The sequence below is a fragment of the Streptopelia decaocto genome (genome assembly GCF_964273445.1).
Source record: "Streptopelia decaocto genome assembly, chromosome: 10".
NCBI lineage: Eukaryota > Metazoa > Chordata > Aves > Columbiformes > Columbidae > Streptopelia > Streptopelia decaocto.
The window spans coordinates 16,006,297-16,017,902 of record NC_138665.1 but is presented as its reverse complement, the minus strand read 5'-3'; the positions used below and the strand labels follow the sequence as shown (position 1 = coordinate 16,017,902).

The 11,606-nt window shown below is 52.9% G+C and overlaps 1 protein-coding gene across 1 annotated transcript; it reads left to right on the top strand.

The window, feature by feature from the left end:
* The first annotated feature begins 1,309 nt into the window (after window positions 1-1,309).
* On the top strand, window positions 1,310-5,179 carry ARL13A (ARF like GTPase 13A). Its single transcript, XM_082062197.1, has 9 exons — window positions 1,310-1,377; window positions 2,436-2,506; window positions 2,759-3,008; window positions 3,352-3,457; window positions 3,529-3,692; window positions 3,790-3,880; window positions 3,960-4,161; window positions 4,455-4,577; window positions 4,897-5,179. The coding sequence occupies exons 1-9, from the start codon at window positions 1,319-1,321 to the stop codon at window positions 4,971-4,973; spliced, it is 1,143 nt and encodes a 380-aa protein (XP_081918323.1). The 5' UTR covers window positions 1,310-1,318; the 3' UTR covers window positions 4,974-5,179.
* The last annotated feature ends 6,427 nt before the right edge of the window (window positions 5,180-11,606 follow it).

The window sequence follows — 11,606 nt, the reverse complement described above, 5'->3', positions numbered from 1 at the left end:
AGCACAGGGGTGAACAGTCACCCCAAATATTGTTGCATATGGCTGCGATATCAGTACAGAAACTCCCTCCATCGATCATTAACCACATGTGGCTGCCTGCACACAGCGTGGCCCTGGGGCAACTCCCTGCACAGGGATGGGTGCTGAGCTTCCCGACAGCATGTGGGGCTGGACCGAGGGGCTGTGCCCAGCCAGGGCTTGCATCCCTGGGGTTGTCCCATAGCTGTGGGACACCTGGCAGCATCTCAGCATCCTTGGCTCATGGCTGGGGCTCAGCTGGTTGAGGAAGTGCTGCTGGCATGGAGTGGTTTAGCATGGACTGATGTGATCCAGCGGGATCCCTGTTTGCTACCTGATGTGGCTTTTGGATGGTCTCATGGCCTCGTTCCCTTCAGACCCCACTTACCCAAAGCTCCTGCAGCTCGGATGTCCCTGTGTGGCCTCTTCTCAGCACACAGCAGTGGCAGCGTGCCAGGGAGGGCAGCCCTGGCTGGGGAAAGCAGCAGGAAACCTGAGGAGCAAGATAAGAGCTTCAGGGTTGCAGATCAAGGGCTTGGGGCTTTTTTGGCTCCACTCCATGTCCCATTGTCCGAGGGCACCCACCACTTCCCTGCTCCCAGCCAGGCACCTGCTCAGGTTAGTTGGTATTTCTATTATTTCTACTCCAAGTGGCACAGGACCTGCTGCTGCTCCTTGCAGGGGCTGCAGAGAAACATCCACACTGGGATTAGGCAGCAAGGATCCAGGGATGCCGTTTGTTAGAGGAGACACTAATTCAGCTAGAAACCCCATGTGGGCTGTCAGGTGATGTCCCCACCAGAAGACATTTAAGCCAGTGATGGAGGTGTGAGGCTGCCCAGTAATGCAGTGGGTAATTCAGTGCTGTGCCATGCAGCCCTGCGGCATTCCATGTCCCAGCAGCCACCAGCCTGGGTCAACCTGCCAGGATTAAGGAGGCTGTCAGGAGTAAGCAATTTAAATCCAGATTAGATTTAAGCATCTGCTATGCAAAGGGGATGTGAGCAGGGGCCACGCAGCAAGGACGAGTGGGTGAGAGCCTGACTGGACTTCTGTGACGTGAGAAGGGGCTGTCAGGGCAGGGTCCAGCCAGGGGTATTGCCCTGGAGGGCTGGGGTTTGTGCCCAGGCTTGGTTTGTATGCACCAGGCTGGAGGCAGCAGTGCTGGGCTGTGAGACGGGGCATCCCGGGGTGAGATGCTCCCAGACATGGGGAGAACGCGCAGGCAGGAGGACCAAGCACGAGGACACACCGGAATGTTCACTTCGTAGGTGCCGACAAGAGGCCATCCCTGCTGATCATGTTCCATCTCTTCTCCAACTGCTGGTCGTGGCTGCAGGCCATACAGGAGCCCATCAGGTAGGTCCCTATGCCTGCTGCTCGGGGCTCCTGGGGGAGCACAATATTTACCTGCTTATTTCTCAGTGATGGCACCAGCACAGTAACACTGTGAGAGCAGTGCCCATTGCAGGAACCGGCCCCAAACCGCAGGGCAAGGCACAGGCGTGTCCTCACTGCCCCTCCAGCAGGCAGGAGCTGGGCAGGGAGGGGCGCAGGGCAGGCAAGGGCACGCATGTGAGGAACAGTCCCAGGGATATTGCCCCAGTGCAAAGTTTTCACCTCCCCAGGAAATCTGGAAAGGACAGAGTAAAATATTTGCCATGTTTGCATGTGTTGGGAGACCCAAGTTAATTCCCTGAGCATGGCACTGCACCAACCTGGGCAGACACTGTGCATAGTGAGAGGGTTTATTGTCCTCTCCCGTCAATGAGGACATGTTGCCCCAAAGCCAGAGGTGAAGCTGCACCACCCACACAGCTTGGTCTGTTTAAGAAAGAAAACGCAGCCACGTATGACTACTGTGATTTATCAACCACAGGGAAAACATTCTGTGCATGGCTCCAGTGGAGCACATTGCTGGAGATCAAATATGACTGTTTAGCAACAGGAAAAATCTCCTTGGTCTAGACAGACACTTGTAAAATGTCTGTGTTGCCTCTCCCTAGCCATGTATACCCATAACTCACTGACGAAAAAGGACACCAGGAGCAATCATTAACTGTTTACATATAAGGAACAACCATTTAGGCCTGTGCATGTCATTGCTTAACCCTATATGATCTGAAAAGAAATCCTTGCCATAGGAAGCATGTTGAAGGCCTTGAAGTGTGGCTGTCCCATGGTACTGGGATGGCTCTGGGCACCTGTGCCTGTCCTTGTCCTCTCCCAGGCACCATCCCTGCCCTTGCCCCTAGCTCAGTCAGAGCCTGTGTCATCATCCTGTTCCTTTTCTGTCCAAAGCATGGCCACCATGCACAGGGTCCCTTGCCTGGATGCCCTGGGACCAGCAGTGGTCTCTGCTCCCCAAGGAGCACAGCCTTTCTCTGGGATGCTCACCTGCTGTTGTTGCTTCCCAGGAAGGTGACCCTCCTTGTTGTGGGGCTGGATAACGCGGGGAAAACCTCTGTTATCATGGACATAGAGAAAGGTGAGGAGCAGCACAGCTCCGGAGCTGGTCTTGGTTGGAGGCAGTAGCTTTATTATCCTTTGTAACCAAGTGCCCGAGCCTTGAAAGACCGAGACTCTTGAATACAGCTGCTGGGCTGGGGCACCTGTGCAGGACACTGGCTGTGCCCTGGGCAGACCTGGGAACAGGGATGTGGCTGGGGGGGAGGAGGTACATGTGGCAGGGGTGCTCCAGCTGGGTACCGCCAGCTGTCTGCCCTCTCCCCACATGCAGCCCTGGCTGGCGAGGTGCTGCCGGCAGTGCAGCCCGGCCAGACCCGCCTGCGGATGGACAGGTTCGAGGTGACACTGGTGGATCTGCCTGGGAGCCAGCGTTCCCGCAGCACCTGGCGCAGCCACTACAGTGCAGCCCATGGGCTCCTCTTCATCCTGGACTCCAGTGACCTAGCACGGATGGAGGAGGCCCGCAAGGTCCTGAGCCGTGTCCTGAGCCATCCTGATGTCTCTGGGAAGCCCATCTTACTGTAAGGCCAAGTTCTCAGGCTGTGACTTGTAGAGTTTGGGGTGAGGGGAGGAGTGGGAACCTATTGCTGGGGTTGTGGACTGCGTGGCTGGGCTGCTGTGGGATGTGGGGCCCCGGGGGTTGTTGGGAATTGTTGAGACATGGGGACCCCAGCGGTGCTCAGGAGCTGGGAGCATCCCTGGGGAGGGGCCGAGAAGGGGGCTCAAGCACCAGGTACCGGCCGGGGCGATGCTTTGCCTGATCTCAGCCAAACCGGGAGAAAGCAGCCAGCTTCCCCAGCCGTCGTGTAGACAGGCGCCCAGAAGCCGGGGTGACAACCGCGCTCCACTTTCCCCGTGTCCCAGGCTGGCCAACAAGCAAGATTCGGCGTCTGCCCTGCTGCCCTGCGAGCTGATCGAGCGCTTGGCCCTGGAGCGGCTGGTCAACGAGAACCGCTCGCCCTGCCGCATCGTGAGTGCGCGGCTGCCCCGCTCCCCGCTCCTCGCTCCCCGCCGGGGATGACCCCTCCTCTCCATCCGCAGGAGCCCTGCGCCGCCAAGCGCGGCCCCCAGGCGGGTCCCTCCCGCACTACCCTGCAGGGGCTGCGCTGGCTCCTCCGCGTCGTTCCCGCCGCCCCGGTACCGCTGCCCGCCGCCGCTTCGCCGCCCGGCCCCAGGGCAGCCCGCGGCCGCCCGCCCGCACGCAGGTGAGTGCGGGACTCCGTCTGTGCGTGTTCCCGTCCCCGTTCTACCCCACTCCCGCGGGGCTCGCCCTCCTCCCTCGCCGTGCTCTCGCCCCTCCAGGGACCCGCCGCCTCCCCGGGAGGATGCCGGAGACGGCGCGGGCAAGACGGGGGAGAACCGGCCGTTGCGGCCCATCCGCCGCCTCCCCGCGGTGAGTGAGCGCTCCCGGGATGGGGCGGGATGGAAGGGGAGTTCTGCCACCCTCCTCTCATCTCCCTTACCTTGCCCAGGAGGAGGGCATGAAGGGCCCTGGGAGGAGGAAGAAGAATGTGAAGGTGAGGAAGAAAGGCTCGAGGCAGCCAAGCTCAGCCGAGGAGCCGGACAGACCAGAAGTGGGTGACAGCCGAGCTGGGGCTGCCGGGGGGCTGCTGCCTCCCAATAGGGTCGGGCAGGAGGAGCCCGCAACAACTGAGACAGCCACCCCCCACCCAGGTGAGAAAGGGCTGCAAGGGGCTGCTGGCACCAGGACCCCCAGAGACATCCTACAGAGTGGTTTGGGGACACAGCAACATGGTAGTATGCCAGACCACTGGTCCCTGCCATTTCTGTTAGCTTTGCTTGCAGATCAGCTGAGCGAGGTCATGAGAGTCTGACTGGGGAAGAGGAGTCACATCTCTGAGCATCTCTGCAGGGCCTGATGCGCAGAGGTGATGGAGGACTGAAGATCCTCCAGCAGCAGTCCTCTCAGCTGGTTTGGTGACAAATGCCCAAATGCGGTGCCTGAAATTTTGTATTTCTCCATCCAGCACAGGGCATGAAAAAGAAGAAAAAGAAGAAAATCAAGAATAAAATCAAGTCTCAGGAGCCTGCTGCGGAGCAGCAGCATGAGGAGGTCTCAAGCACCTTTGGTTGGTATTTCCTGGAACAGGTTGTGCTGAAAAGCATTGGGGTGTCTGTCCTGCTGGCAGCGGGGTGTGAGCTGTTCTGGTGCCCTTAGCCATGGGGTCCCTGGCATGGGGACACAGGCACAAGAAAGTGCTGCTGCAGGGCAAGATGGAGGCTGTTGGGGAGGCTACCTCTGCCTTTGGGTGGGATGTGGGGAGGCAGCACAAGTGCACTGTGCTGAAGTCTGGGGTGTCCTTGCAGCCTTCACTCAGCACAGGCTGCAATGATGAGCCCTGGAGCTTGGGCCCTGTATTAATGCCTGACCACTTCCCTTCCTCCCAGACTTGTACCGCCGGGCAATGCTGGCTCTGAAGATGAGGCAGGAGCAAAGGAAGCAGCAGTCCGCCATTGTCCCCTGAGCAGGAAGACACATCCTGGGGATATGTGGTCCTAGGGGACCCCAGATTGCAGCAGCAATGGGACTGCTGCTCATGCAGGGCTTCTGGGGTGCTTGGCCAGGGCTGGCAGCCCTGGGCAATGGGTCCCGGGGCACGAACAGCATCGTTGTTCTCTGCATGGCTTGAAAGCCAGGGATCTGCAGGAGCAAGCCAAAAGTCCTTTTGTAAGACAGCTCTCTGGCAGTCGGGTTGCAAACCCATCTGAAAAGGGAACAGCTGGCCACTTGCCAACCTCGTGTTAGTATTCTGTGGAAGACTCAGTCTGATCATGACTGAGTCTGTGGAAGAGAGGAAGATCAGAGCAAATATCCCAGGGGGAGAGCTTGTGTCTGGAATTGGCCTACGCCCAGGCAAAGCTATCTTCAGGTCAGGGGCTGACTCGGCCCCTCATTCGGTCCCTGGCTGCTGCCTCATTTCCCCCTGGTAAAGGTGGGAGGGCAGTCATGGATGGTCTGTGGAAAGCTTCACCTGCCCCCCAGCCACATCCGGCAGGGCTGTCAGAAGCCTCCTCGCACAGGGGAGGAGGGCGATGCCCATGTTATCTGTGCAATCCTTGCAGCCCATCAGTGAAAGCTTGCATAGTTCAGTGGCAGCTGGTGGTGGTGGAGGCTCCTTCCCAGGAGGAAAATGTTCTTCCTGACCCTGCCATCCTCCCAGAAGGGACAGTGGTGACCCACAGGCAATGCAAAATCCTCTGGTGTGGCTGACAGCTTGGCACCCGCAGTCCAGGACAGTCACTGATCTGTGCGCAGCTCAGTTCTGAGATGCGAAAATGAGCAGCACCTGCATCCCAACACAACAGATCTGCAACATAAACTGTGGCAAAGCTGTACTGCGGTGGGGACTGGGCCATGCCAGAGGGCTCATGATGCCCAGCTCTGTCTGTGTGCAGGTGCCGTGAATCCAGCCGTCAGCCCTGCGTACACTTGACATGAAGTCAGGAGTGCAGCAGTTTTCCCTCCATGGCTCCTGCAGCACTGGGACTTCAACTGTGCTCAGTAGCAGAGTGAGTCACCTCTGCTCCGGTGATTACTGATTAACAGGCAATGCCTTTGTCATCCAGGGAAAGAAAAATCTCTAAAGCACTTCCCTGGGTGGGACTGAAAAGGGAAAAGAAGAGAAACTGACTACTCTGCCTTCCCAGTCTGCAGTAAAATTCTAACTCTGCCAGATTCAACTGTCTGTGACTATAATGATTAATTGTAAATAAACTGTAAATAACAAGAGCAATAAATGAGTACTGGCCTGTAAATGCAGCACTTTTAGTAAACCCTTGCCTCCGTCTGCTGGAGATCCCTGTGGTACCAGTGTTGTGGGTGATGTGGGGGAGTCTCTGCCTACAATAAGCCCCTTCTCCCAGGATGGGACAGGCTGCCAGCCAGGCTCCTTCTGCCAGGGGTGCAGATGTCCGTGAGGCCATGGGGAGAGAAATATTAAAAGTTTATCCCCTTTAACGGCCACTTCTCACACACCCACTGGGTCTGGGAGGAGGCCAAGCCCTCCCAAACATCTGGCAGCCCAAAGCAGCCCATGGCTATACTGGGGCTGAACCTCACACGCTGTGGCTCCCAAATTATGTGGGCAGCAATAGCTGAGTGGGTTTGGGAGACAAACCTGGTCAGTGCCAACTGGGAATACAACTTTTATCTTCTTTAAAAGGTGAGCACCTACAACTGCGTGTCAAAAATGTTTTATCTCAAAACCAGAAACATCTCAGAAATGAGATATTGAGATCTATGTGATCAAAGACAGATAGTAATTAATGGTTACGCTGTGCCACAGGGTAATGGGCTGGGCTGCTCCTGCCACTCAAGCAAAGCAGTGGCTGCAGCGAGGAGGTGCATGCCTGGGGCACGCAGTGCTCTTTGTTCCATCATACTTCTGCTATTTATCTGACAGCCTGATAGCTGAATAACCAGCCAGGGAAGGAGGTCTCTGGGAGGTTTGGTCCTTGGTGGCACCGCTTGCTGACAGTGGGGCGAGGTGCAGCTCTGCCCAGGCCAGTCCCAGTGTGTCAGATCTGCTGGTGGGTGTGCTGAGGCCAGGCGTGGTGACTAGCAACTGTGCTTGTATCAAGGAGACGTCCCCAAAAACAAGGCAGTGGCGAGTGGCATCCTCTCATGAATCTTTGGTTTGTTGGGAAGCTTCAGATGTGACAAGAAGCATGAAGCGGTGCAACATCAACTGCCCCAGGGAGACCCATCTTCTGTCTACTGATACAGAAAGTAAATGGTATCAACAGCTTTTTCTGCAGGAGGACTGGAGCCAGCTGGGTGATGTAACTGTGCTTTTCATTTAAGTATTTTCGTACTACCTAGCACATCCTTTTCAAGTTTCCAGAAGAGCTGTCTCAGGAGGATCAGGTTCAGCAAAACCCAGTTCCTGCTTCCATGAGCATTTTTGTGGTGTCTCAGCTTGAGCTGCAGCTGCATTTTTACAAACTGGTGACGTAGAAGTGTGTGTGTGTGTGTTTCGCCTGTCTGCAGCCCAATTCTCCTTGATGGTGGTCATTCAGAGAATCCACAGCTGCCAGCATGACCACTAGCAGCTCTCTCCATGGCATGAGTCCTTCTAAGCCTGAAGGATGGAGGGAGAGAGGCCGTGCTTGTCTGAGCTTTGCAAAAGTTGACGATGGTCTGTACGGTGCCAGGAGGAGACGAAGAGATGTCTCAATGAGTATCTGTGGGCGTACACCTACACCAGGTCATGGCTGGTCCCACCTCCTCACACCGACATTGCTTTGCACAATCAGATTTTTTTTCTGAAGCCTGTTATCACTATGAAAAATTTAACTTCATGGGCTGAAATTTGGAGAGTAGCAGAGATACTACTGCTCTTTTGAGAAGAGGGGTGGGAAGAGCATTGCTTTGTCAGTGCTAAAAACGCTGCTGAGCCCTCCCATGTATAGCATATCACCAGGCTTTCTAGGCGGGAGGAAGACCTGGAGGAAAGCCTGGCAGATGACACAAAGTGTTGAAGCTGCCGGCCCCTCCAGCTGCACCCATGGCCCTGCTGAGTTTTCTCCCACTTCTTTACACTTTGCATTCTGCCCACTGGCTGGGCTCAGCCAGCAATTACACTTGATTTTTTAACAACTTCTTGCTCCTCTCTACCCCAGGAGAGGATGGGGAAAGTTGTATCTACTCTGAAATCTCCTCTGAGAGTCTTTGACTTGTCCCATAGATGTAGACAGAGCAGGAGATCGCCCCATGACAAGCTGTGATAAGGTGCACAGGTATCTCTCCTGTTATATGCCCATTATTGCATTTTATTAATAAAAACTCAATTGTGCATTTTTTTGCCCCTATATGAGCCTTTCTGGGGGAGTGTCCAGATGTAGAGATTCTTTAGGAATCAGCCTTTCCAGTATCTGCAGTGAGAATGCCCCACATTCCAAGGGACGGGACAGGCAAGGCGAGCCCAGTCCTGGGGTGCTCCATATATCAGGGAGCCATGGGGTGGCACGACCCAGCAGCAGCCAGGCCTGATGAGGGAAAACAATTTAATGAAGAGACAGAGATTCGTGATTGTGTGAAAAATGTGATGGTTCTTTGTCCACTCCTTCACTAACCCCAAATTACAGAAAAAGGAGCCAGGAAGCGGGTTTTGAGAGAGCATCCCAGACACTGGAAGTTGGGCATTGATTTAGGGCTGTAAAGGCAATTAAGTGCAAGTGAGAGTGATCTTTGCTAATGTGAGTTTTGCAAGACAAATACAACAAGTCACATCCTGTGGGGTGCCTGCAGGTGCTCCTCATTCCCTGCCAGCCTCCCTGTAATTGGTGTAGGGGATATATATAGCCAGGGCAAGCTCTAGGGCTTTCCTGGGGACAGAGCCTGGGGTGGGGAAGATCTTTTGGATGTAGCTCTACACTTTCTGTTCTGGACCAAAGGTAAAAAGATTAATGAAAGAAATCTTCCTCTCCTTTAGGACAGGACTGGAGGTATCACAGATGTGCTAATGAAGCACCACCAAGGTGTGGGGCTCTTTCTCATGTTATGCTGTTGCTGAAAGCTGGTTGCTGTATGTATATACTTCAATAAATATGGATAAGATTAGTGGATTTTAAACTTTAGAATGGGTGTTTGTGTTGACAAAAGCCTGGGGTGGACGGTTTCCATCTGAGCTTGAGAAGCTGATTGTTGTGAGTGCTTTCTCACACTTGCAGCTCCTACCTCGTGGGCTGGGTGCCGCTGTGCTCTTGTGGCAGTTTCTTTGCTGAGTCAGAAAGGGAAGCGATGGGAGACACTTTTATTTTCTTTTTCTGTGTAAGCATGTGAGGGCACAGCCAATTTCCATGAGCTCATTCAAAATGCTGAGCTGAAAGATGCCTGCGTGTGATATTGGGCAGCTTTTATGGCCGTTGGCTCTCAGAAGCTGCTTACGTTGAATAATGAATAACCCTGCGCAGGATTTCTTTCGACTTTTTGTTATCTGTTGTAGATCCTCTGTTGTATTACATTTAAAGTGAGAACTGGAGTGTTTGCTGTCATGTATTCTGCAGAGTTGTTAGAAAAAAACAAGGCTTAATTAGGTGAGATTAACTCCCCAAGCTTCTCTTGATTGCTACGAAAGAGGCTATTAAGACTTTGCAGGGAAAGAGAAGATAACAAGGACTGGAAATTAAGGAAATATGAAAACTTTGCCTTTCTAGGTTAAATGAGCTTTGCTGGAGACATTATTGCTGGCAGGGCAAAGAAGGATATAATCAAATTTATTTAATGGATGTATTTGTCTCGGGGCACAGGGGAATATGCTAGAGTCTGAGGTATATAAATTGGTCACATCAGATACCAAATACCAGATACTTTCCCCTCTCTTATAAAAAGCTTGTTTTAAAAAGGGAAATTCTGTTAACCAAAATTAGTAGTCTCTCTCTTTTATAAATTATCATTCTGTAAGTCACTGCATATTTGAATAGGTTATTTCGGACTATAAAAGTGCCTCTTGAGAAAGACTATCAGTGTATTAATTAGAAGAGCTTTTGCTACAGAACATCACTGAATATAGGATCAAGAGCCAATTTATTAACCAAAAGTTTTCATTTTAAAGTATTCTGCAGTAATCAGAGCTCAGGCCTCATCTGTGAGAGAACTTTCACCTTATTAAGCTGCATTTATATTTTAGTGCAGCTGAGTTTAGCAAGACTCTAGCCCAAATTCCTGACCTGGTGGCATAAATCTTTTTCTTGCTGCCCAAGTTGTGCTTTCCATTAGACTTTACAACACATTTTCCACGCATAGTGCAGCTGTGGGGAGAGGTTTGGTGGTGATTTTTGTAGGTCCTTTGGGTTTTTGGTAGGCTTGTGTTCACAGGTTGCAAGACACGATGGCTGCACAGGCTTCCTGCCACAGCATCTGAACCCACTGCCCTTCTCCAGTGAAGAAAGCTGCTGGTGGAGTAATAAATTGATTTAAAATGGATTTTGTGGGTGGAGAAAAGCATGCGCCAAATGTTGTGCAGCATGGCTGCTGCTGAGTTAACTCAGTGGCGCTTAGGGCAGGCTCTGAACTTCCCAGATACTTTCCCCCCGCTCTTATAAAAAGCTTGTTTTAAAAAGGGCTCTTCACTGGTGGTTGTCAGGCCCTGCTGATGGAGAGGGGTCCAGGATGTCCAGGCACTGAGGCATAACTCCATGCAAACCACTCTGTAGACAAAGTTATTGGCTTCCTTCCCTCCCTGGTGTTTTGTTAGTGTGATGCAATCCCGCTTTGTAATGCCCTCGACATCACACCCAGCGCTTGCTGGCCTGGCCAAGACCAGCTTTTACCATTCAGGTGGGTGCAAGGGTAGGATGGAGCTTACACCTTGTCCTGGTGAGGGGCAATGAGAAGCACCAGAGAAGTCAGCAGCTAAAAGCCAGATGTAGGACTCCAGCAGATATGGTGTTTGGGTGACTCTTTCAGCAAATAAGTTCCTGTGCTGGCAAGGTAAGACCAGTGCAGGGTGGATTTGAATGTCTCAGGTGTGAACAGACAGGGATTCTGCCTTGGGATCTGCTGGCAAAAATGCTCATTTCATAGGAAACAATGTTTGTAACCTAATCAGTAAAGGATCTGCCCTGCTCAGGAGAAGGGCGGGGAAAAAAATGGTGGTGTTGGCTTCTCCTTGGCATGTCCCCAAGGAAGGGTTCCTGGCACATCTGGATGTATCTGTGGGCAAGGACAGAGCCCTGCCTGTCTCTGCAGAATGTTGTGACTGCAAGCCCTGAGGGTGAACTCAGACCTTTCTTGTCAGAGATGGCCTTGGGATGGTTTTCAAGGGGAAAAATATTGCTTCGAAAGCAGGGAGCTGTGATGGAGGTCAGAGCGAGTGCCCGTTCCCTGATCCTCTTGTCTAATGTGAGCAGGCGCTCCACAAGCAGCAAGTCAACAGGGAGGTCATGCCCTTATCATAAATTGGCTGTCAATCGAAAGAGTTGGATTAGCAAGATCTATATCAAGCCATTGCAACATTAAAGATAAATGTGTATGAGGTGGGACGGACCTTGAAGAGATGTAGATGTAATACATCTCCATTGACTTCATACTTCACTGGATATTATAAAAATCCATAGAACACGGGAAGCCGATTGCAGGTTCTACTGATGACAGC

What these genes read in the sequence shown, in the direction of transcription:
- ARL13A (XM_082062197.1), top strand. Translation starts at nt 1,319, where the DNA reads ATGTTCCATCTCTTCTCCAACTGCTGGTCGTGGCTGCAGGCCATACAG. An exon ending in TATCATGGACATAGAGAAAG is followed by an intron (nt 2,507 to 2,758) that starts GTGAGGAGCAGC and finishes CCCCACATGCAG; the next exon opens with CCCTGGCTGGCGAGGTGCTG. An exon ending in GACAGCCACCCCCCACCCAG is followed by an intron (nt 4,162 to 4,454) that starts GTGAGAAAGGGC and finishes GCGGTGCCTGAA; the next exon opens with ATTTTGTATTTCTCCATCCA.